The sequence below is a fragment of the Lichenostomus cassidix genome, chromosome 2, assembly GCF_008360975.1.
Source record: "Lichenostomus cassidix isolate B80296 chromosome 2, HeHo_3.0, whole genome shotgun sequence".
Classification (NCBI taxonomy): Eukaryota; Metazoa; Chordata; class Aves; order Passeriformes; family Meliphagidae; genus Lichenostomus; species Lichenostomus cassidix.
The window spans coordinates 151,134,578-151,160,298 of record NC_139482.1 but is presented as its reverse complement, the minus strand read 5'-3'; the positions used below and the strand labels follow the sequence as shown (position 1 = coordinate 151,160,298).

General features: G+C 49.5%; 1 protein-coding gene across 2 annotated transcripts in view; it reads right to left on the bottom strand.

Annotated features, from left to right (window-relative positions):
• The window catches only part of LOC146442588 (rho GTPase-activating protein 39-like), a 100,190-nt gene that overhangs the window by 20,570 nt on the left and 53,899 nt on the right, over positions 1-25,721 (bottom strand). The window contains exons 2-3 of one of the 2 annotated variants that reach the window (XM_085053739.1): positions 17,755-18,186; positions 8,717-8,797 (exon numbers count right to left, since the gene is read on the bottom strand). In XM_085053739.1, coding sequence (XP_084909865.1) covers positions 8,717-8,797; positions 17,755-18,186 — 513 coding nt within the window. Of the gene's footprint in view, positions 1-2,731; positions 2,854-8,716; positions 8,798-17,754; positions 18,187-25,721 lie in introns of those variants that run through there. The other variant, XM_085053740.1, reaches the window with a different exon arrangement.

The following is a 25,721-nucleotide window of genomic DNA, read 5'->3' as shown; positions in this document are numbered from 1 at the left end:
GTTTTGATGGAAAAATTCCCACAAAAAGGCACAAATCAACATTTCCCTGCAGGAGGCTACACGTCTCTCAGGACCCTGCTCCTTGTTTGTCCATGATTTGTCCTCTCTCCAAGGGATTTGGGAACAATTTATTCCCTCCTTTTCCACCTTTGGAAGCGCCTTTGGAGCTCATGAGGACTTGAGCCTCCTGCTAACTTCTTGCTGTCGAAGACCTGGATGAGTTTGAGTTCCTCCACCCTGGTTTGATGGACCTCAACCCCTCATGGAACCCTTCCAGATCCCCAAAATTCCCTCCACGACTCCAAAACCATGGATTCAGGAATGGTTTGTGTTGGAAGAGGCCTTAAAACTCATCCAGCTCCACCCCCTGCCAGGGCTGGGACACCTTCCGCTATCCCAGGTTGCTCCAAGCTCCTTCCAACCTTTCTCTGCTCCTGGAAAAGCTCCTTTCCCCACCCAAACCATGCCCAAGGACCTTGGATCACTCCCTGTTTTTTTCTGGAAGACCTGGAGGTCTTTGATCCTCGTTATTACCCTGTTTTTTGTCTACAGACCCCAAAAACTGTAAGGAAAGGAAGTGGAAGAGCCCAAGAGGATTCCCAGCAGATCCAGGCAGCTCATCCCACCCAGAGCTGCTCGTGCTGGGAATTCTGCCATTTGGGTTTCTTCATCATCTGCAAGCAACGTTCCCGACCCTTGGGAGATGACCTTGGAAGCCATGGAGTGATGGATCACATCCTCTGCTTGGAGCCAAGGTCCTCCCTGTCTGCTCCAGAGCCACGTCCTCGTGACCTCTCTGCTTCCCGATTCTCCTTTTCCCACTTTTTTTTTTTTTTTTTAGGAATTCAAACTCCAGCCATGTCCAAGGGGGAAAAGCTTCACACATCCAGCTCTGGGATCTGACAGCAGAAGGATGTGGAGCTCCTGGAGCAAATCCAGAGGAGGCCATGGAGATGCTCCAAGGGTTGGAGCCAGGCTGGGAGAGCTGGGAATGTCCAGCCTGGAGAAGGGAAGGATCCAAGGAGACCTTGGAATCCCTTCCAGTGCCTCAAGGGGCTCCAGAAAAACTGGAGAGGGACTTGGGACAAGGGATGGAGTGGCAGGACACAGGGAATGGCTTCCAGAGGGCAGGGATAGATGGGATATTGGGAAGGAATTCTTCCCTGGGAGGGTGGTGAGATCCTGGAATGGAATTCCCAGAGAAGCTGCGGCTGCCCCTGGAAGTGTCCAAGTCCAGGCTGGATGGGGCTTGGAGCAGCCTGGGATAGGGGAAAGTGTCCCTCACCATGGAAAAAGGTTGGAATGAGATGATCCGGAGGTTCCCTGCAGAAATCCACGTTTCCACTCCACCCCCAGCCCCACCCGAACACAAATCCCTCCTAAATCCAGGTGTTTTAACTCAAACCAGGTGAAACCACCGCTTAATTCCCAGCTTTGCAGCTGGCATTAATATTCCAGCCCGCAGCATCTGGCAGCAGCGGATCCGAATAAAAATCCCCAACGGAGCAGCGGCGCCGCCGTCAAATCACCTCGCCCAGGCCGAGTTTTCAATCCGAATATTAAATAACAATTTATTTAAAAAGAAGCAATATTCCTAAAAGCTCCACAGTGCTGCCCGGGATTATGGCTAAACACCAAAAAAAAAAGCCTCACCACGGAATAAATGGAATTTTCTGCCCACAAAAAGAATCCTGAAAAAGGCTTTTTTTGTGCTGAAATCGCTGCCCACGAGCGGTGTGGCAGCTCCAAGAAATTCAGGGGATGCTGGAGTGGAAAGTGAGCCCTCCTGGCATGGGGCATCCGGCAGAAATTCCAAGTATTCCTGTTATTTCTGGCTTGGCACTGCGTTCTCCCTGCTGTTTTCTCCGGGTGGGGAAGATTTTACCGACTCTGTACATTTCCATGACCAACCGCTTCCCAAATCCCTCTAAATCTCCTATCGGAGAAATCAATTTCTTTAGGAATTTGCATGATTTCCACCTAATTTCTGTCTGGTTTAGGGGAGGATTTTCCAGTGTTCTCTCAAATCTCCTTCCCTCCTTCAACACCTCCTCCTTGATCTTCTTCCAATATTTGGGAAGTCAGCGATGGAGGGGAGAGGAGAAATCTCCATGTTCCCTCATCCAGGAATTCCTTTGCTTCCTGTTATTTTTTCTGGAGAGTCGCAGCCACCCCCACCCCACACCTGCAGGTAAACACCTCATTTGCATCTCATTATCCGATGTTGGCAAAAATTCCGACCATCCGCAGCTCAAAATGCCTTAAAACCCCATCAAAAAAACCAAAATCATGGATTTTCACATGCCTGACGCTTTTAACGGAGTCGAGAAGCAGCTCCACTCCACCAAGGTGGGACTAAGGGGATAAATCCCAGCTGGGTTTAAGTGGAATTATTTTAACAGAATTTTCCTGGTTTTTAATGGAATGATGAGGTGACGCTTCTCCGAAGGAGGTTTGAAAACAAGAATATTCCCAAAACTGATGCAGACCACGCATTTTTCCAAGATCTCTTCCCTTTCCCAGGTGTTTAGTCTTTGCAGGTGAAGATTAAAATGCAGAGCTGGGATTAAATGGATTTTCCCCTCCCTGGGGAAGGTGAAAAATCCCTGAGTCGAATGATTCATTCAAATATTGGTTTATGATGAAAATTCCAAGAAAAGCAAAGGATCCCTGGTCACCCCCCCACCATCCTTGATCCATCCCAAATTCCCACCATGCCCAAATTCCTCACCTTCCTCCCCCGGCCGCGGGAATCGGGAGCATCTTCTCCCTCCACCTTCCACCTGAGCTTCCGATCCCCTTTTCCAGGGCGAAACTGGGATGGGAATGAGGGAAGCAGCCCGGCCCCCCTTCCCTCCCAGCTGGGCACCGCCAGCACAGCCTGCTCCGAGCGCATCCCGCTGGGAATTCCGGGGTCAGGGATGAGCCGGCGGCGGAAAAACCTCCCTGTGCCTGGCGCGGCGCCCGATGCTGCTCTGGCAGCACGAAAATCTCCGTGAAAAACGCAGGGAAAGGTGAGCAGCAGAGCCTGAAGCCTGCGATGATCCGTCGGAAATTTTCCGGCTCGGAAAATGTCCTTAGGACAGAAATCCAGCCTCTATAATCATGAAAAAACTCGTGTTTTATACTAATTTATAAGTAAATTAAGCGATAGGAAAACAGGGTAAAATCCTAAAATCCTCCATCCTTAAGGTTGCCTTGCTCTTCATCTGCAAGATCAGCTGTTCCCAAAAATTCACATGGAATTCCATGGAGTTCCATGTAAATTGACATCCCAGGGATTGGACTCCACCTGGAATGTAAAATTCCTGTTCAAGCGCTTGTTTTTCGGCTTTTGTGGGATTTGGGGTTCTCACAACCCCACCACGGCCTCTCCAATGCTTCTTCCACACTTCCAATCCCTCTTCCCGTCTTTAGGAGCCTGGAAGTGTCACATCCTCCTTGGAATTCATTTTTTTTTAGGAAGCCTTTCGATTGGTCGAAGCAGATCCTTAGAAAAACCAGAATGACTGAGGTGAAATCTGTAATTTGGGTGATCAAATGGATATTTGGGAAGAAGGCGAGCGCCGGGATGAATTTTTCCAAGCCCGAGGGTCTCCTTCTTCTCCTTGGCTGGGATGGTTTCATGTGTCCTTCTGATGGGAAAACCACCAGGAACTGGAGTTGGAAGGGGAAAATCCAGTTTGGTCTTTTTGGGAGAATTTTGGAGAGATGGGAAAGCTGAATCCCAACTTTCAGCTGATCCCTGTTGATGCCAAAACTTGGTTTGATGGATGTCCAAGACCTCACAAAGCTCCTCCGCACACAATTCCTTTCTCCAAAGGGTTATACCTGTCAAAATACCTTTTTTTTAAAAAAAAAATCCTGTTATTTTTCCAAAAAGAGAAGGTGAAACCCTTGGGAATTGTCCAATCCCTTGTCTCCGGATGGCGCTGTGGGATCACTTTTGACTCCAGGCCCTCAACACCGAATCTCTCCATGAAACATGTTCTGCTGCTCCGATGGCATCATCTCTAATTAACATCTGCGGAAGTTGATCAAGACAAGAGGGAGATAACGACCCATCCCATCCTTCCTCATCCCATTCCCATTTTTTTCAGGAGGAGCAAGGCCAGGTGGATAAATCTCCTTGTTTTCTGGCAGCTGTTTGAACATGGTGTGGTGGGATGGTCAGGTATGGACGTTGGAGGCCATGAATCCATAACCAATGGATTTTTTGGGATGTAAACAAGGAAACACCAAAATGAACTCGGAAAACTGATCCTGACAAGTCACTTGGCTGAAGGTCAAGTTGACCTCGCTGAAGGTCAACCTGGGGTGGACATTCCCCAGACCAGACCACCCATTGTGTCCACTTGGTTTGGGACATCCATGATGGCTGGGGTGTCTCCAGTGAGCCCCTCCAGGATCAATCCCATCAGGAACCCACCAGGAGGAAGCACAAGACCAACACAACCCATCCGGACACGGAGCACATGGACGCCAGCGGGAACGCCGCGTTCCTGGGAACCAATCGGGGCTGCTCATCCCAATTAAAGCAATCTCCCCGAAATAGCCTCTTTCCTGAAATCCAAATGTCACCGAAAACAAGAGGAGATCTTTCCAGATTGGAGAGGGAGGAGGGAATGCTGGGAAAGGAGCACAGAGGAGCCTTTTATCATTACAGGGCATCAGCTGGGAAGTACAAAGAGGCCAGAAGTGACATTTCCCAAAATAGCCGATCAATAGGGAATCTGCTCCCGCTGGCTCTGTGAGCGCCACGAAGAGTTCCAAAAATGGTGATTTTTTAGCTCTTGCCTATTCCGAGTGGATTTCACATTCCCCAGAGTGCATTCCCTATCTCCAGCCTGAATCATTCATCCCTGACAGGACACAGGGAATGGCTTCCCTCTGCCAGAGGGCAGAGAAAGGTGGGATGTTGGGACGGTGTTCTTCCCTGGGAGGGTGGTGAGGCCTTGGAATGGAATTCTGAGAGAAGCTGTGGCTGCCCCTGGATCCCTGGGATTGTCCAAGGCCAGGTTGGATGGGGCTTGGGCAGAGGTCCCAGCCTAGAAGGTGTCACCACCAGGATACCCCTAGGAACAACCATCAACCCTTCATCTCTTTTCTTCCCAAAGAGTTCAACTCCCTCAACAGAACGAGGACATGAAGCAACTCCAGGGATGGCAAATCCAGAGGGAACCAAGAGGGAAAGGGTTAAGGGCAGGGATCATAATTGTCTGAATGATGGGATTTGGATTCCTGGGCTTCCTGACAAAAGCCTTCCAGGCAGATGGAGCATGACGTCTTAATGACACCCACTAATCTCCATTACACTGGAAAAATCTCCTGTAGGAATTGTTGGCTGGGAGCTCCGAGCCAGGGCTGTCAAGGAAGCGGAAAAATCCTTCCCTGCTCCTGAGGATGCTCCTGCAACTCCTAGGGCAATCCAGGGAGCTGAACCTCGGAGCTGCACTTGGAGGAGATGATGATTCCATGGATGAGGGTGGTCACCCAGCTGAATCCCATGGAATTTCTCAGTCAAGATCTGGCTCCTCTTCATAAGCCACCTTGATCCCACATGTCCCAACATCCGTGAGTTCTCCAACTTCTCCCTTCCCAGCCAGAGGAGATGGAAAAGGGCAGGAAAAGTCTCACCAAGATTCCTCAGCCAGAGATCTATGGACACATGGGACTCAATCCTCTGTCCATCTGCCACCTCCTCTTGGCCTTCGAAGGAAAACCTCTGGAATTAATGCCAGACTTGAGGAGAAGAGGGCTGGAAAGACCAGGGAAGGCTGTTGGGTTGTGGACCTGATTTTCCACTTGATCCTGGAACCTTCAGGACTGTTTAGGGAATGGCGTTTGGAAGTGGATGTGAAGGAGCCATGGCAGCACCAGAGGAAGCGTTTGAGAACTCATCCCACTCCATGAGGAGCCTTTGAAGCTCCGGTTGGATTCCATCCCACTCCAAATTCGCCATCTCCACATTAGCACGAGCTCATGGGACAACCAGAGACTCCCCAGTCCCTTCACAACCTTTCCAAAGGTCCTGGAGCACCACCCTTCCCATCCCTGGAAGTGTCCAAGGCCAGGCTGGACGGGGCTTGGAGCAACCTGGGATAGTGGAAGGTGTCCTTGCCCATTGCAGGGGGGTGGAACCAGATGATCTTTGAGGTCCCTTCCCACTCAAACCAATGATTCCATGATCAACTTTCCTCTTTATAATTAACCCAATTAATAGGAATTCACCACGAGCTCCGATTGCAGCTCCTGGCACTCACGGGGTTAAACCACAATCCCACCCCATGAAGCTCTGCCGGCTCCATGAGACTCGCTCTTCCAGAAGGAAGTCCACTCACAGCTAATTAAGCAAAGCTGCTAATTAGCCTCCTTGGCTGGCGGCAGCTGGGGGAAGGGCAGCCGGAGCTGCTCTGTGGGTTTTCATGGGATTGGGAAGACGGCGGCTTCTCCTGCGGCACAGCTGATGCCAACAGCTCATGTGTGCAGTGACACTGAAGCTTTTAATTGCCACCAGCCCAAATCCGCACTGTCCCTGTCGTCGCTCCGTGTCCCCGCCACCGGCAAATCCCGCCGGATTCTGGCTCCTTCCCACTCTTCCTCACTTCCTGGGAATTGCATCCACCAATCCCAGCAGATGGGATGAGGTTGTCCATGGATTGTCTCCCCACTCAAGGAGAGCGTTTGGCTGGTGAGGATAAAAACCCAACCCAGTCGCCCTGTTGGTTCTCCCTCCTGGAAAGCTCGGAATTTTTCCCTCTCTTCCTTAAGTGGCAATTAATTCCGACGCTCCCGGGAGGTCACTCGGCAGCAGTGAATTACGGGGAAAGGTGGGATGGAACGAGGCCAACGCCACCGGGGGATTTTTCCACTCAAACGTGGCTTGGATTGGGATAGAGATCGCGGCACACCGGGATCGCCAGCTCGGAACAGCGGGAAAACATGCCAGGAAAAGGGACAAGGAACATAGAGCCCTCCCGGTTCCCGTTTCCAGCACTGTTGGAGGTGCCTCCACTCACCCTCAATTCCAGAAAAAACAGGAATGAGGGGAAAACATGCCAGGGAAGGAAATGAGGAATATGGAGCCCTCCCAGTTCCCATTTCCAGCATGGAAAACAATGGAAGAGCTGGAGGTGCCTCAATGCACCCCCAATTCCATGAAAAACACAGGAATGAGGGGAAAACATGCCAGGGAATGAAATGAGGAATATGGAACTCCCCACCCCCACAAAAAAAAACACCCAACACCCCCCAACCGGAAAAACACTGGAAAATGGGCCAGGGGAGGGAATGAGGAACATTGCACTCTTCCAGTTCCCATTTTCAGCATGGAAAACAATGAAAGAGCTGGAGGTGCCTCAATGCACCCCCAATTCCATAAAAACTCAGGAATATGGGGAAAACGTGCCAGGGAAAGAAATGAGGAACACGGAGCCCTCCCGGTTCCCATTTCCAGCATGGAAAACGATGGAAGAGCTGGAGGTGACTCAATTCACCCGCAATTCCATAAAAACACAGGAATGTGGCGAAAACATGCCAGGGAAGGGAATGAGGAACATGCACTCTCCCAGTTCCCTGTTTCCAGCATGGAAAGCCAAGGAAGAGCTGGAGGTGTCTCAATTCACCTCCAATTCCATAAAAACACAGGAATGTGGGGAAAACATGCCAGGGAAGGGAATGAGGAACATGGAACCCTCCCGGTTCCCATTTCCAGCATGGAAAACGATGGAAGAGCTGGAGGTGACTCAATTCAGCCCGAATTCCAGAAAAAACCACAGGAATTGGGGGATGATCAAAACCTAGAGCAACCAGGCAGGGAGTGAGATCAGAAATCCCCAAAATCTGGTCTATCCTCATCTTGGATTTATGGCGTTTGGCAAGGACCTGGTGGGGTTCAGTGAGGACTTCTGGGGTTCAACAGGGACTTTTGGTGTTCAGTGAGGACTTGGGGGACTCAAGAAGGACTTTTGGAGTTCAGTGAAGATTTTTGGGGCTCAAGAAGGACTTGGTGGGATTTGATGAGGATTTTTGGGGGTTCAGTGGGGAGTTTTGGGGTTCAATTTGGACTTTTGGGGTTCAATGAGGATTGGGGGATTCAAGAAGGACTTGGAGAGGTCTAACAAGGACTTGGGGGGGTTCAAGAAGGACTTTTGGGGTTTGGTGAGGACTTTTGGGGCTCAAGAAGGACTTGGTGGGGTTTGATGAGGATTTGGGGGGTTCAGTGGGGAGTTTTGGGGTTCAGTGAGGAGTTTTGGGGTTCAATTGGGACTTTTGGGGTTCAATGAGGATTTGGGGGACTGAAGAAGGACTTGGAGAAGTCTAACAACAACTTGGGGGGGTTCAAGAAGGACTTTTGGGGTTTGGCGAGGACTTTTGGGGCTCAAGAACGACTTGGTGGGGTTCGATGAAGATTTTGGAGCTTCAGTGAGGATTTTTGGGTTCGATGAGGACTTATGGGCTTCAATGAGGACTTGGGGGTTCAGTGCAGATTTGGGGTCCACGAAAGACTTGGTGAGGTCCAAGAAGGACTTTCGGAGTTCCTTGAGGACTTTTGGGGTTCATTGAGGACTTTAGGAATTCCACAGGCAACACAGGAAGGGAAGGGATGAGGAGAAGGATCAGAAAAGCGGAAAAAAAACATCAGTGTCATTCACCACCCTGTTGTCCCACACCACCACCCATCTCAACCCCAATCCCAGCGGGAAATTCCGGCTACCTGTAGTGGAGGAGTTGTCCTTCCGCGCTGTAATCCCGATAAATGTCGTATTCCTTCTCAAACACTCCGGAAGGCGACGAGCTGGAAAACAGGAATGGTGGACAAGGAGTTACCAACGGTGATGTTAATGTCCCCTCTAGGATTCATGGAGATGAATCCCATCGGGATTGTCCTGGATCTGCTCCCAGGACCTGCTCAAGCTTGGAGTCATGGATTGCTTATTTGGAGTCGTTACCCTTCAAACTCCAGATTTTGCCTCAAAACATCCGAGCAGATCCCAAATATCTCCTGGCTTCATCCCACCCTTTCCAAGTGCCTCAACGCCGCTCCTGCTCCTCAACAAGCTTGGATGGTCAGAGGCAACGTGGGAAGAGGAAAATCCCAAAAAAGGCCTTTTTGCCACATTTTCATCTCAATCTGAACCCACAGAGCCCTTTTTCCCAGAAGATGGAGAAGGCCACACCACCAACCCACTCCATGAGACACCATACTTGGAAAAACATGGGAAAAAAACCACCTGGAAGTGCAGGATGGCATTTCCAAGTTGATTTTTGGACTTGGTGGGATTCAAGAAGGACTTAAGGTGCCTCCTGAGTGATCCAACCCACTCTTGATCCACATTTTTTCCAATGTCTGTGAATCCATGCCAAAACCCTCAGACACTTCCCAAAAAGGCACAAAACCAGGTATTAATTATTGTCTTTACAATATTATCCATCCCTGCTGCCAATGAGCACAGAAAAATGTTTATTTTTGCCTCAACAGCCATTCCTGGTGGGAATGTGCTCAGAATTGATCCTGTTTGGAAAACATAGAGTAAATGATCAGAAAACATCCGGAGAAATAACTTTATTACGAGCAGTTTTCCAATAAAACAGCCTTAAAATTCACCCCCGTGTGTAGGTTAAGACTCTTCTGTTAATAAAATTTGGATCCAATGTTGGTTTCAGGGGGAAAAAAAAAGAGGGAAAAGAAACAAATCTTCCTAATAGGATAGAGCTCCAAAATTTGAGTCGAGCAAGAGGCAATAAAATTAAGCTTCTGTCAAAGCTAATTTTAATGGGATTTAGCCCTGGAATTATGACTGTGTGGAATTGCTTAATCCCTTTTTCCTCTCCAGTGCGTGTGAATGGATTTCCTCCTCCTCCTCCTCCTCCTCCAGGATTCCCAAGAGAAAGGCATCACCTCTGATCCCAGTGCTGTCCCCAGATCCACGGTGGAATCCCGATGGATCCCAGACCCATCCCTGGAAGTGTCCAAGGCCAGGTTGGATGGGGCTTGGAGCAACCTGGGATAGTGGGAGGTGTCCCTGCCCATGGCAGGGGGTGGGACTGGATGAGCCTTAAGCTCCCTTCCCAACTAAACCATTCCGTGATTCCAGGAGATTTCGGGAGTTAAGGTCCTTTCTTACGGATCTGCTTCCCAGCAGTCCAGCCCCCATCCCGTACAGCAGCATCCCTGGGGAAAGTCCAGCAGGAATATCAGTTTTTCCCTCTGAAAACTCCACTGGAATCGTATCATGGCCGAAACGGGATTGTCAAACCCAACGGACACAGGAATTCCCTGCGGATTTGTGGGATGAACAAACGGCTCCTCCCACACCCTTCCAGAAGGGAATTCCCACTCCTCCAGATCCCAGCTTTCTGTTCCAGGTTCCAGGGTCAAGCTCCACATGCTCCTCCATCCCTAATTTTGGCCGAGCAGTTTTGCTCGGAGCTTTTTAGAGTTCCAAGATCTTCCAAACCCATCAGAGCCATGGCTTGGTTTCCATCCATCCTTTCTCCCGCTGCTCCATTTCCCATCAGCGTTAATTATCCCTGTCCAAATGAACTCCAGGCCTCCTCCTACAGAGCTGATGGATAACCAAGTCCACCCCAAAGATCTGGTCTGGAGGCAGCGTGCTGGGAGCAGGGAATCTCCACAGAGAGGACGGAGCGGTGCTTGCACATTCCCGGGGGTCGCCGAGCCGGCTGCGCTCGCTTTTCCGGGACGAGCCGAGTTTTTGGGAATCATTAAAAGCCACCGGCTGAGGTTTCGGCGTTAATGAGCAGCCTCTGGAAGCGGCAGGCGCGGAATTGGCCGGAGAGCCGGGGGCAGGATTCCCAGCTGGTTAATATTTAAACAGCAGCACTGCTGGATTCCTGCTTTCCCGGCTTCCCGCGGGCAGGGATGCGACGGAGCGTGGCCCCTACCCTTGGCCTGTCCCCCCCAGGCTGTTTTTCCAAGGTTTTTAAGCCAAATCCTTATGGATTTTGCTTGACTAACAGATCTGTTGGATTAAAGGAGGAATTTTACAATGAGTGTGATGAAACACTGGCACAGGAGAAGCTGTGGATGCTCCATCCCTGGAATATTCAAAGCCAGGTTGGACAGGGCTTGGAGCAACCTAGGATGGTGGAAGGTGGCCCTGACTATGGAAAGGGTGGAATGAGATGGTTTTGAGGTCCCTTCCAACCCAAACCATTCCATGTTTAAGGTCCTTCCTGCAAAATCCACTTTGACCCAGTTTGTGTCCTCAAGCCGGACATTCCACCCAACCCGGCCTTGGCCAACCTGGAACAACCGGGATAATCCAGAAAACTCAACCCAAATGAGTTTCCGGAGTGAGCAGCAAGGAATTCTACAAACACAGAGCTGCAGGGACTGGATTTCATCCCAGAAATCCTGATGGATAAAATCACACGGAGCTGATCACAGGAAGCAAAACCTGTTCTGACCGGTTTGGAAACCCAGCTTCGGTCTTGGAAAAAGTGTCCTGAGGTCTCCCTAAAATCCTTCTCCAGGCAAAGCCAGCCCAGCTCCCTCATTCCTTCCTCACATATCCTTTGCTCCAGCCTGACCACCCTGCTGATTCCCCGCTGGATTCTCCCAGGTTCTCCAGGTTTCTGATAACCCTGAACCACCTGAGGTTGACCAGTTGTGGTCAAATGAGGATTAAATCTTCCCTGGACCTACAGGGGTGTTCCCAACTTCCCCTGGGATAACACTTCCCAGGATTCCTGAATCCTCAGGCAGCCACGGATTTGTCCATCCCGTGGCTACGCCTGGCCTTGCTGAGCTTCAGGAAGTTCTTCCCAACCTGTCCTCAATCCATAGGATCCCTCTGAGCTCCAGCTTGTCTGGAGCCAGGGGTGACTCCCGTCTGCTCCGCAGATTATCGATGAGGATATGGATCGGGAGAGGAGCCAGGATGGGAGTTGGGAATGAACCTTTAACCACCACTCTCCGAGCCGGATGATCCAGTTTTATCCAAGTCGTGTCCCTGTCTGGATTCCAATGTCCCAACCAGGATGTGGGATATATCTGAAGCTTTTCCAGGACACTTTGAAGGTGATTTTCCATGAATAAAGGTGATTTTTCCAAGGACAAAGGTGATTTGCCATTAACAAAGATGGTTTTTCCAATAACAAAGGTGATTTTCCAATGACATAGGTGATTTTCTGCTACTAAAGCTGGTTTTCCAATTAAAAAGGTGATTTTTCATTGTAAAAAGTTAATTTTCCAATAATAAACGTGATTGTCCATTTAAAAAGGTGATTTTTCAATAAAAAAGTGATTTTCCATGAATAAAGTTAATTTTCCAATAGCAAAGGTGATTTTCCAATAAAAATGGTGATTTCCCACTAATAAAGGTGATTTTCCATAAACCAAGACAACTTTCCTCTAATAAAGGTGATTTTCCAATGACAAAGGTGATTTTCCACTAATAAAGGTGATTCTCCATTTATCAAGATGACTTTATATTAACAAAGTTGATTTTCCTTTCATCATTTCCCCTAAACCACGGATTACAAAGCCTCCAGCACAAACAAAACCAAATGAATAATAATAATAAAAACTCAATAAATCCAGGAGGTTTTTTTTCCCGCCTGGAACAGGAAGTGGCACCATTCCCCAGCTTTTCGAAAATCAGGGAAAGTGAGCGGCCTGAAATAGCTCAGCTCCATGGCAAAGCCAGGAATAGAAATCAAATCCCAGCTCCTAATCCTCGGCTCTAATCACTGCCCTGCAAGGCTTCATACTCTTAATTACAGCCCCCGCTTCCAATAAAACTTCAAAGATGGTTTTCTTTGGAGTTACGTAACCGGAATTTTGGGGCCGGCAGCCGACGCAAGCGCTCGGAGGAATTAGGCGAATATCCATCTAATCCGGAGCCGCGTTTCGCAACGGGAAGTGGGGAATTCAGGGGAAGGATATTAAAAAGCAACAGGGCTGAGAGCTTCGCCCCCGATTTCCACCTGGCGAGAAATGCCGGAAATGAGCATTTTTCTGGGAAATAGTTGAGGATGGAATGAGGAAAGGGAGTTAAATCTTGTTTGATTTATGGTGGGAATGTTTTCGCTGGTTATCACTGAATATCTGTGTGTTTCCTCGATGGTTCAACCCCCATGAGGTTTGTGATCTCAATAAACTCAAGGAATCACGGTGAGGAATCCAATTAAGGAAATGGAAAATGGACTTGAGGATCTTGGAATTCTTTTCCAACCTTAACAATTCCATGCAAAACTCACCCAGATGGGCAGGATGAGACCCGGCACTGCCGGAGCAACCCCAGTATTGGGAAAGGGGAAAGGAAGTTGAAGGAATTTTGGGAATAAGATTACTCCCAATAAATAAATCTTTGGATAAATTTGGGAATGCTGAGAGATAGTATCAAGGACATCCATCATGCTCTGGCAATGCCCCATCCCTGGAAGAGTCCGAGGCCAGGTTGGATGGGGTTTGGAGCAACCCAAACCATTGGAAGGGACCTCAAAACCATGGAATTCTAACCTCTCTGCCATGGACAGGGACATCCAATGTCACCAGGAGCATGAGCTGGATTTCTGCCATGAAATAGGTGGGAATAAATTGAAATCAGGGGCAAAACCAGAAAAAAAAAACACTGGAAGACTGAATTTGGGATCCTTCTCAACATCCTGCCTTGTGGTTTTGGAAATTTAGGCTCTCATGGAATGAGGGGAAAAGCGTGAAGCCGGGGAATTTCCTGGTGATCTCTGAAACAAAAAAAAAATCTTCAGGACAACTCAGCTGGGATGGATTCAGCTCCTTGTCATGGATTCCAGAGGAGTGGAAAGAGGAGATTATTCCATGTCCTGAGGATAGGAATCCTTGGATTATGTAAAGTGTGTCCAAGAAAGGTGAAAATGGGAAAGAAAAAGACACCAGAGAGCAAAGCAAACAAACATCAGAATGGAATTCCCAGAGAAGCTGTGGCTGCCCCATCCCTGGAAGTATCCAAGGCCAGGTTGGATGGAGCTTGGAGCAACCTGGGATAGTGGAAAGTGTCCCAGAACTGGAAAAAAAATGGGATGAAGCTATTTGGGATTGATCCATATCCAGGTGACAGCAGCTGGGAGCTTCAGCAGGATAAACAAGTCCAGACTTTAAAAAAATTCATTTTCCTTGTCCTTTTTTTTTTTTTCTGTAGTGAAGCAAAAACTTAATTAAATTATGGTTTGGGTTGGGAGAGAAAATTCCAACTTCCAACCCCTGCCATGGGCAAGGACACCTCCCACTATCCCGGGTTGCTCCAGCCTGGCCTTGGACACTTCCAAGGATGGAGCAGCTACAGCTTCTTTGGAAATTCCATTCCAGTCCTCACCACTCTCCCAGGGAAAAATTCTTCCAAATATCCCATGTTTCCCTGCCCTCTGGCACTGGGAAGCCATTCCCTATGTCCTGTCCCTCCATCCCTTATCCAAAATCCCTTTCCAACTCTCCTGGAGCCTCTTTAGCTGCTGGAAGGATCTCTGAGGTCTCTCTAGATCCTTCTCTTCTCCATGCTGGACATTCCCAACTCGCTCCTCACACCAGGAGGTGTCATCCAGCTGGGATAATCCAACATTGGAGTGAAGAAAAGCCCAGAATTCCACTCCTTAAGCCCCTGCTGCAGGCAGGACATCGGGAAGGAAAGCCTTGAGGATCTACTCCGTTCCCCAATCCTTCCGCGCGGTTTTCCGGAGAGACTCCAAATCCGCGGTTTCTCTTCCCTCGTTTTGGAGGAAGGCTGGGAATCCCTGCAGGGACCTGGAAAATCCTCGGGCGGCAGATGCTGTGGAGATTTATGTCATTGATCCACCTGTTTTCCAAACCGGGGCACGGCAGGTTCTTCCCAGTGCCTTCTGGGAAAGGAAATAAATGGAGAGAATTCCAAGGAAAAATGGTGGGACGCTCAAAATGGGTATTTTATAGGTTTGAAGCACCTTTTATTCCATGAAGATGCTTTTTTTTGGATCTTTTGGAGTCAGGAAACAGCTGAGGCCTGCAGTGGGGAGAGTTTTTGATCCCAGAGAGCTCCAGCAGGTATATTTCAGGGATTGGATTTTAAGGGAATCCCCTTTGGATACTTCAGCTCAGTCACACTTAATCCAGGAAGATTTAAATGCTGCATTTTATCTTTTCTGATAGCCCGGCATCTCTGGAATCCTAAAGTGCAAAAAAAAAGTGGGAATCCTGAGGAATATCTTGGGCACAATTTCCCAGCAGATGGGATTTGGGTAAGGACCCCTCATTTTCCAAGATTCCAGCATTTTGGTCCAAGGAAATCTCTCCTGATGGTCCAAGATCCACTTCCTTGTCCTTCAAGCTTCCACTTGAAATTCCTCATTGAGACAGCAGCGGCAGAGCCGAGTTTTCCATGGAAAAGTCTTCTCTCTCCCTGCCTGTCACCTTCTCCAAGGATTTCAAGCCCTGCATGGACCAATAACCACAGACACTTCCCGACAGCGTGGAAAATCCCAGTGACCTGACAGAAAATCCAATTGACGTTCCCGCTCTGAGATTTCACGGCTGTCAAGTCACGATCCGAAGAAAAACTACCATTTTGAGACAAGCGTGGCAAATTCCAGGGAAAGGTGGAAAATCCCGATGGGAAGGCTCTGCCTCTGCTGACCACCAGGACAAAGCTGCTGTTGAGATCCCAGAGTTGATTCCTGATCCAGGTCCGGCTGCTAATTGGAACAAATCCCATCTTGCCGCGGAAGCGTGAGGCGATTCCGGAGGGATCCAGGCACTTGGCAACAGCGAATTCCCTGCAGATTCCCAGGGCTGGAGCATCCCTGACCCACACGGGTGGGATGGAACATCCCCATGGATGTGAGGAACAGACTGGGAGCAGCCTCCAGCATCCCAAACCTGGAGATGCTCTGGTTCCTAAATTCTATAATTTTAGGGAAGCTCCGTGTGTGAATTCCAATTAAATCAGTGCAATGAGAGTCGCCCACTTCTCCCGAATTCCCTTTTCCAACCAGATGAGCTGAGCTTATCCAGAAATCTTTAAGCAAGACTTTCATGGGATGAAACTTGGAGAAGGAGGTTCCACCAGGAAACCTCTGGAGCTCCTTCCTGGCTGACGATTTTCCATGAGAAATGCAACCAAGATCTGGGAAAACACTCATGGAATCATGGAACGGCTTGGGTTGGAAGGGACCTTAAAGATCATGGAATTCCAGCCCCTGCCATGGGCAGGGACACTTCCCACTATCCCAATTTGCTCCAAGCCCCATCCAACCTGGCCTTGGACACTTCCAGGTATGAGGAAAATGAGGGAATGTGATTTTTTCCAGCCAGGATATGAGGATCAAGAGTGGGATGCTGCTGAGCCGATGGGACTCATCCCTGTCATCTCCAGGGATGCAGGTGGAAATTCCAGAGAGCAGGAATTTCTGCTCCCTCTAGTGGCATCCGATTTAAAAAAAAAAAAAAAATTTAATTTTTAAAGCTCCAAGACCCGGGATCCCCTCAATCCGAAGCCCTGGAAAGGCCAAGACTGGGAATTCCTGGAGATTCAAGGACACAAACCCAAACCAAGGCTGAATTCCTCTTCTCTTCCAGCAAATTTCCAGGGATTAAACCTGTCTGTTTGAAGAAGCTGTGGCTGCCCCTGGGATTGTCCAAGGCCAGGTTGGACAAGGCTTGGAGCAGCCTGGGATATGTAGGGGAAGGTGTCCCTGCCCATGGCAGGGGTTGGAATTCCATGATCTTTCAGGTCCCTTCCAACCCACACCATTCCATGATTCCATGGCTCTGTGACTTCACGTCTGCCTGCAGTGAACGACCCCAAACTCATCTCCCTCCCCAAATCCCCACTGCCCCACAAAGACACCCCAATCCCATGCTCTGAGATTCCATCAGAGCCTCTTCCAGCACCTCGGGAAGGCGGAGCTGAGGCTGCCTCCGATGTCCCACATGAAAGCACCTGCTGAGCTGGGAATTCCTGTTCCCATCCCGCCGCAGTTTCTGTGTGCCAGGTGTCGGGAGCAGGACTTGGGAACAGGAATTCTGCCCCTGGCTGGGTCCTTAACGTGGTCAAAGGCACCAATTAAGAGAAGACAAATCCATTAATTAATGACCTGCCTCGGGTTGCCCAGAAAAGCTGTGGTGCTCCATCCCTGGAATTGCTCAAAGTCAGGTTGGAGCAACCTGGGGTAGTGGGAGGTGTCCCTGGGTGGAACAGGATGGATTTTAAGGTCTCTTCCAACCCAAACCATTCCATGATTTTGGGATTTGCAGCTTTCAATCTATATAAAATGAAACAACAACAGAGCAGCAACAAATGTCTCCAAATGTTGTCCATGGACCTAGGGAACTGAGCACTGACTCCCTTCTCCTTCCTGAGGGAAATGATCCCTGCCAGGAGCTCCCCAGACCTGTGGGACAAGCTGTGGCTGTGGCATGAATCATCCCAACTCCATAGGGAGATCTTATCCAGGGAAACCATTTAAAACCACATTCCAAACCCGAATTCCCAATCCTAAAAATGAATCTCATGGGCCAAGATTTATTCCTTTAAGGAGCCTTTCCACAGGGAACATCTAAATCATCCCTAAGATGGAAAAACACCTTTACCTGATGTTTCTCCCTCTTTCTCCTTGTTTTATGAAGGATCCTGCAGGGTGGAGACCCACAGAAGGTTCAGCTGAGGAACCATCCCTAAAATATCTTCACCCAAGACCCGCAGGATGATGAGAGCTCTGCTCTTCCCCACCACCAGGGATTGGGAATTCCCAATTTTACCCCACCCACCCCACCTTTACCTTTCCGTCTCCTCCTTCACCACGGAATACTGGCTGGACTGCCGGCTCGACCTCTGCTCCTGCACCTTCTCGTTGCCCTCCAGCTCCTGCTCCAGGGACGAGCTGGTGCTCCCCTCCCTGCTGACATTGCTGCTCCTCCCGGGGCTGTTTTCCGTGGAAGCCCTCGGCGACTCCGTGTTCTGCTTCAGCGTCTGCAGCTTGGCCAGGGGGATGATGTCGCAGTTCTGGGGACGGTGCCACACCGTCCTCTGCGTGGTGGCATTGTAGTAGTAGAAGCGCGAGGTGTTGGGGTCGAAGAGCTCCCACCACTGGTTCTCATTGGTGCGCTTGATCCGCACGCCCGCCGGCGGGTCCCACACGCACTCCCCCGTGATCAGGTTGGCGTACATGCGCTCCCGGGTCCGAGGCTCGATGATTTCCACCCATTCCAGCCTGGGGGAGAACAAGGAAAAGAGGGAAAATTCAAGCGAGTGATCTCTGATGGTCACCCGAGCCAGTTGATGATTCATGGTTTGACGTGAGGATGGGAGAGAGAAGAGCAGCAACTCTTCCCTTCACCTCCATTGAGTCTCCCAGGTCCAAGACTCGATGATTTCCAACCCAGGAAAGGACAAACATGAGAGGGAAAATTCAACCGAAGTCCCTCCCAACCCCAACCTTCTGATGATTTCATGATTTGACACAAGCATGGGACAGGGAAGAGCAACAACTCTTCCCTCCACCTCCATCGAGGTCCAAGACTCGATGATTTCCACCCATTCCAGCCTGAACAAGAACAAGGAGAGAGGGAAACTTCAACCAAAATCCCTCCCAATTCCAACATATGATGATTCCATGATTTGACACAAGCATGGGATAGAGAAGAGCAACAACTCTTCTCCCTACCCCATCGAGTCTCCTGGGTCCAAGACTCAATGATTTCCACCCATTCCAGCTTGGAAAAGAACAAATATGAGAGGAAAAATTCAACCAAGGTCCCTCCCAACCCCAACCTTCCGATGATTCCACGATTTGACACAAGCATGGGATGAAGAGCAACTCCACAACTGTTCCTTCCACCCCCAAGGACTCACGCAGAATTATTTACACAAAATAGAATTTCCCAAGGGCTTCCAACCAATCCTTGATTTTCAGCTCCCTGGGAAAATCTGGGAAGTCTGAAAAACACACGCCTGGGTTGGAGCACCCCAATGTCCACCCCACAATCGTGGTGTCCACCCCGAGCCCTCCACAGCTGAACCCTTGAGGGTCCAGACTGAGTCAAAGCATATTCCATGACGGAATGGGAAAGGACTGGATGGACTGGAATCACCAACCTGGCGATGAACTTCTTCTGCACGACCACCCCGCAGCTCGGCGCTGCCGCCCAGACCACCAAACCCGGCAGCATTTCCCACAAAAACTCCAAAATGATGGATTCGACCTCCTCCAGCCCGGCTGGAGCTGCGCTGCTCCCCAGCACAGATCCCGAAGCTCCTTCCCTCCGTCCTGATTTCGACATTGGGAAAAGGCGTCGGCTCTGTGGGTCCCACCTCCGGCACCATCCCAAAACCACCGGCCCCAACACACGTCGGATGGGTGACAACCACAGGCGGCACCGACAACGAAACCTGGTGGTGATGGGGATGGAGGTGGTGAGGATGGAACAGGAACAGCCACATCCTGGGATCCACGGGAAGGAATGGAATGGGATGGAACCATGGGATGGAATCATGGAATGGAATTGAGTGGAATGGTCCCATGGGCGGGGACACCTCCCACTATCCCAGCTTGCTCCAAGCCCTGTCCAGCCTGGCCTTGGACACTTCCCGGGATGGGGAAGCCACAGTTCTCTGGGAATTCCATCCCAGCCCCTCACCAACCTCACAGGGAGGAATTTCTTGCCAATATCCCATCTTTCCCTGCCCTCTGGTAGTGGGAAGCCATTCCCTGTGTCCTGTCCCTCCATCCCTTGTCCCAAGTCCCTCTCCAGCTCTCCTAGAGCCCCTTGAGGCACTGGAAGAGGCTCTAAGTTCTCCTTGGATCCTTCTCTTCTCCAGGCTGGGCATTCTCAGCTCTCCCAGCCTGATGCAGAGCAGAGAGGCTCCAGCCCTTGGAGTATCTCTGTGGCCTCCTCTGGAATTGTTCCAACATCTCCACATCCTTCTGCTGTTGGACCCCAAAGCTGGATGCAGGATTCCAGGTGAGGCCTCACCAGAGTGGGGCTGAGAGGCAGAATTCCCCTCTTCCTCCTGCTCACACCATGGGACAAGCCCAGGACATGGGGAATTTCCAGGACCAGAGCACACAGATTGGTCATGAGGAGCTTCTCATCCACCAACGCCCCAATTCCTTCTCCCCAGGGCTCCTCTCCATCCTTTTCCCCCAATCCATGTCTTCCTGGGATTGCCCTAACCCCGCCTCACTCAGAAACAGAACAAAGGGGATTTTTGGGATCATCCAGCAGCAAAGGGAGCTTAGAAATTCCGAAGCGGATTAAAAGAAGCTGTAATCCCACGGAACAGAGAATTCCACTGATTTTTCCAATTGTACTTGTCACCTCTGGATAATCCAGACCGTACCTGAGACATTCCGGGATCTGCGTCTTTATTCAAATTCCTCATCTTTTTTTGCGTGGGTTTATGCAAAAAAATCGACGGAATTAAATGAAATTATTTGGGGTTTATCCCCGTCTGCATTCACAAGGCTTTTAAGGAACATCTAGAAATAGATAAGGGAGGAATAAAAAGCTAAGTGAGGCTTATCAAGGAGGGTGCCACTTAAAACTGACACATCCAGGGAGTCAGACAATGACAGATCACATCCCAACACTATTTCCTGGGAATGAATCCCTGGAGGCTCCTCAGAAATGCCAAAAAATTGCACGAAAAAAATTCCTGGAGGAGGGTCCCAGGTGCCAGCCCTCAGCTGGCCCAGCTCATTTTCCAACAGGATTTAAACCCCTGGATTGCAAAAAGAATAGGATTTTTAGATTGTGGGTTCCCAGCATGGATCAAACCCCCCTAAAGGATGAAAATTAGTCCAACTCCTCTTGGAAAACAGAGGAAAATCCATAATTAAGCTTTTCCCAGCAGAACAGGGACTAAAAGCAGTCAGAGGGGAGTCGATCCCAAATCGTGGATTGTCTCATTCCGCCAAACTCGGATCCAATCCAGCACAGAACTGCAACTGGAAGCTACTTCCAGCTTTGGAGAATTGGATCATCGATGGGATTGGCCAAAGAACCGGCCAAGGTGGCCAATGGCACCTGGTTTGTCCCAGCCCAGGGAAGGTTTGGGATTCCGAGGATATTGAGGGGATGTGGCATGTCCAGGGAAGGGAATGGGATAATCCTTCCAAGCTACACCATTCCTTGTTTTCATGAGGAGAAGTTCAAATTCCCAATTCCTGGCAAGGTTTTGAAGATGTTGGAAGCGACTCTGCAGCGCTTGGGGTGCTCTGCTCCCCAAATCTCCCACTCCCAGGTGATCCCTTTGGATTCACCAAAATATCCAAGAGATCCCAGAACCAAACATGACTAAGAACCCAAATCCCTCCACTAGGGCCCAATCCCCCGAAGAGGGTAATTCCCATCTTATTTCCATGCTTAAAATGAATTAAAGCTCCCCAAAACTTCATAAAAATTTAAATTAATAATGGAATTATTAAATGGTTTGGGATAAAAGGAGCTTTTAAAGCTCATCCATTCCAACCCCTGCCTGTCATTTTACTTATTATTAATTAATTAGCATTGCTTTAATTATTACACCCTTTATTTTATTTATCCCCATTATTTTTTCTCCACCTCATCATTATTACTTTAATTATTACACCCTTAATTGTATTTATTATTCATTTCTGAGGAATATTTGGCTTAAAATATTATTTTAGCCTCTGGAAAAAACCCCACAATTCCTCTACGCCAGACCTCGGAAAACCCAGGCTGATGGAGGCAGAATCCCTGAGTGTCAGCAATAAACCAGGGAATATCAAAGTCTTTGGGAGCCAGGGCATTTTTCTGCACCAGCAATTCCATTTTTAGGGAAACTCATCATTAACCTGAAGGGTGGAATCGTTCCTAGCTGCTCCTGATGGATGCAGTGGGGAAAAAAAAATCAGGGCAGGCTTTTCCTACGGCAGCTGGAGCTGCTGGAAAAGCCAGGAGTGGGATGGAGTTAAGGAAAAATATTCCAGCTTTTCCCACCGAGGAGGAGTCACCTGCTCAGGGCGCAGCTGGGGAGTTGTCAAATGGAAAAAAAAGACATGGAATGAGGGCTGGGTGAGGCGTGGATCCTCAGCCATTCCATGGATAATAGGAAAACAGCTCCGGTGGTTTTGCTGTTTGCTCCGGAAAAGCTGAGCCGTGGAATTGCTGTGGATCCATTCTTCACCCTGGGATTTTGGGAAATTGAGTGTTCTCTCCCCAGAATTCCAAGGTAATTACATGGTAGCTTGACTCCAGGTGTCTTCCATCCTCCATGCCACAGTAGTGGTGATTATAATGGAAAATCATGGAATTTTCCTCTGTGGGAAGGAACCTTTGAGGGTCATCCTGTTCCAACCCCTGCCATGGACAGGGACACCTTCCACTATCCCAGGTTGCTCCAGCTTGGCCTTGGACACTTCCAGGGATGGGGCAGCCACAGCTTCTCTGGGAATTCCATCCCAGCCCCTCACCACCCTCATAGCCAAGAATTCCTTCCCAATATCCCATCTTTCCCTGCCCTCTGGCACTGGGAAGCCATTCCCTGTGTCCTGTCCCTCCATCCCTTGTCCAAAGTCCCTCTCCAGCTCTCCTGGAGCCCCTTGAGGCACTGGAAAAGTGCGTCCCTGGATCCTTCTCTTCTCCAGGCTGGACATTCCTAGCTCTCCCAGCCTGATCCAGAACAGAGGAGCTCCAGCCCTTGGAGCATCTCCGTGGCCTCCTCTGGAATTGCTCCAACATCTCCACATCCTTCTGCTGTTGGACCCCAGAGCTGGAAGCAGAATTCCAGGTGGGGCCTCACCTGAGCAGGGCTGAGGGGCAGAATTCCCCCCTTTCCCATGGAACACTGGGAATTTCTGGGATGTGACCCCACACAGCCAGGCCATATCCCGTTTCTCATCAATCCCTGAGGACAGGAGGCAATTTCAGGCAAAGCCAGAGCTCAGGACCTCTGAGCATCCCTCAGCCAGATGCTCCAGCAGCTCCTGGCCGTGATCCATAACAACATAAACACCAGGAGCTGTGCAGTTTGTAAGAATCTGGAAAACAATCCTGCATTCCCCACTGGAAACAGCTATTCCAGGACAGTGGGAGAAATCCAATCCCTCTGCTCCATCCTGACAGGAATCCACAACAATTCCAGCAGCGGGGAAAGCGCTGATGAGGCAGAGACCGAACCCTGAAGCCACCTCGGGAAAAAATAAAATCCATCAAAGCGAATCCGTCGTTTATCCGCCCTGGTCGCTGCTCATTCCTTTCCAATTAAATAAAAAGAGGGAAAAATCCTGCTCCGGGAGGCAGGAGCTGTCGGATCCGGGTGTTAACGCGGCGCTGCTTTGATGGAGAAGGGATGTGACTCCTGGGCAACGTCAGGGGAAGGTTCAAGGGCGGTGAAGAGGAGACAGCAGCAGGAATATTGTGGGATGGTCGGGAGAATCGTGGAATCTTGGAATTTTTCGGAAGGGACCATAAAGATTATCCAGTTCCATTGGGCAGGGACACCTTCTCCCATCCCAGGGTGCTCCAAGCCTGGCCTTGGACACTTCCAGGGATGGGGCAACCACAGCTTCTCTGGGAATTCCATCCCAGTCCCTCACCACCCTCACAGGGAGGAATTCCTTCCCAAAACCCAATCTAACCTCTCAATTTTTAATTCCAAACCTTTCCCCCTCATCCCTGTTCCTCTGATAACCTAAAGCCTCAACTCTGGGTAAAGCTGAGCCAGCTTGGACATAATTTCCCTCTTTTTGGAGAATTCAGGAATTTAAAACAACTCCTCCAACTTCATCCCTTCAGGTCTCTGTTTGGAGCTGCTCCTTTCTGACCGAGATCCTGGGAATTGATGTGGAAATCTGATCCTATTTTTCTCCAATCCCAAAAAACGCTCACTCAGGTGTTTTTCCCCTTGAGTTGCAGCAATCAATAAATTCTGAGTCATTTTAGGCGTGGAACACTTGGGAATTTAAATTCATCCTAATCCAGGTCAGCTCATGGAGTCAACCCCAGTTCCGGGAGTGACACTGAGGTGACACCAAGACCCAAACTGGCCAAGTGGCTCTGAGGCCAAATTCACCTCGATGACACAAATTCCAGCTCTTTAAAACCCAACTGAAATTGGATTGGAGTGACCTGGTCCAGTGGAAGGTTGGACTTGATGACCTTTAAAATTCCCTCCCAACCCAACTCCTTTGATGTTTCCACGATCCCACAAGGCTTTAATGACCTTTTTACCATGAAAAATCAAAAAAATCCTCTTATCCCACAAATTGTGGCTGCTTTCTCCGAAACATCAACACGAGGAGCATTTTTTTCTTTAGGAAAAGCATCTCCAAAGGCTGATCCAACAGAAAAAACCTCCTCTGGGTGTTGATGGTGATGAAGAGCTTTGTCCCTGCCTTGCTCAGCAGTTTTTTCCAGCAGTGACCCCGGGAATAGGCGCCAGATCGATCCCTGAGCCACGAAATAAATCCATAAAGGACTGGGCGGAAATCTGGGAGCTGATCCAGCTCCTGCCAGAGCTGGGATGGGAAAAGATCTGAGGCTGTGCTGGGAATGCAGACATGGGAGAAACTCCAAGGATGGAGATGTGGATGTGCTTAAAAAGGGAAGGGGAGGGGGTTGTTAATGAGGGGAAAATCACCCTAATTAGAGCTACCCCATCCCCTTGGGGCAGCCACAGCTTCTCTGGGAATTCCATTCCAGGGCCTCCCCACCCTCCCAGGGAAGAATTCCTTCCTAATAGCCCATCTTTCCCTGCCCTCTGGCAGCCTAAAAAATGCCTCTGGAATATGTTTTGGGATCCAAATCCAGAGTGGCCTTGGAAAGAGGTGAAAGGGAAGATGAAACTTTTGCCCCCGAGGTTGTCCCTTCCAGCTTTGGTTTTTTTCTTCTGGGAATAAAGGGAACAAAAGAGGCATTCTTGGGAGAAATGGAAGCCTGGAATTCTTTTTCTTCACATCCTTCTGTGGCTAAATTCAGGGACTGGAAGAAATGAGGGAGAGCTGGGAAGTCCCAAGCGACTCATCTGGGAAAAGATGGGAATGGTGGAAGGAGCCTGGGAATGATGATTCCCAGCTGATCCTCATTGAATCGTTGAGTTTCATGGAACCACGGAATGGTTTGGGTTGGAAAGGACCATAAAGCTCATCTGGATGTGGGTGGGGACACCTTCCCCTATCCCAGGCTGATCCAACCTGGCCTTGGACATTTCCAGGGATAGGCCAGTCACAGCTTCTCTGGGAATTCCATTCCAGCCCTCACCAGCTGTCACCGTAACCAAATTCCTTCCCAATATCCAGCAGAATCTCCCCATTTTTAGTTTCAGATTCCCAACCCTGACACAAGCAGGTCCTTTCCAACAGCATTCCAAGAACTTTGAAGCTCCTTTTCCATGCTCTGAAGGCATCTCAAGACCTTTTGTTCCACCCTGCACCATCCCAACCATTCCCTTTGCCGTTAACGACAATAACTGGAAAACCATTGGATATTTAATTGGCCAGAGGGAATTGAACAGCTAAAAATCAGGAATATTGATAATTTAGGGAGAAGATTATCCCTGAAGATAATTTTGGGATAATTTAGGGATAATTAGGGACCCAAAAGTCCTGGTATCTACAGACCACCAGAGATCCAAATCCAGGACATTCCTGCTCATCCAGCTGCTCCGGATGAGGTGGAATGTAGGGATAACACAACCCGATGGATCTGACGGCGTCGGCGCTTGACTTCCCCCTTTGATTTGCCAGAGATACAACCTCAGGATTTGCAACTCAGGAATGATTTG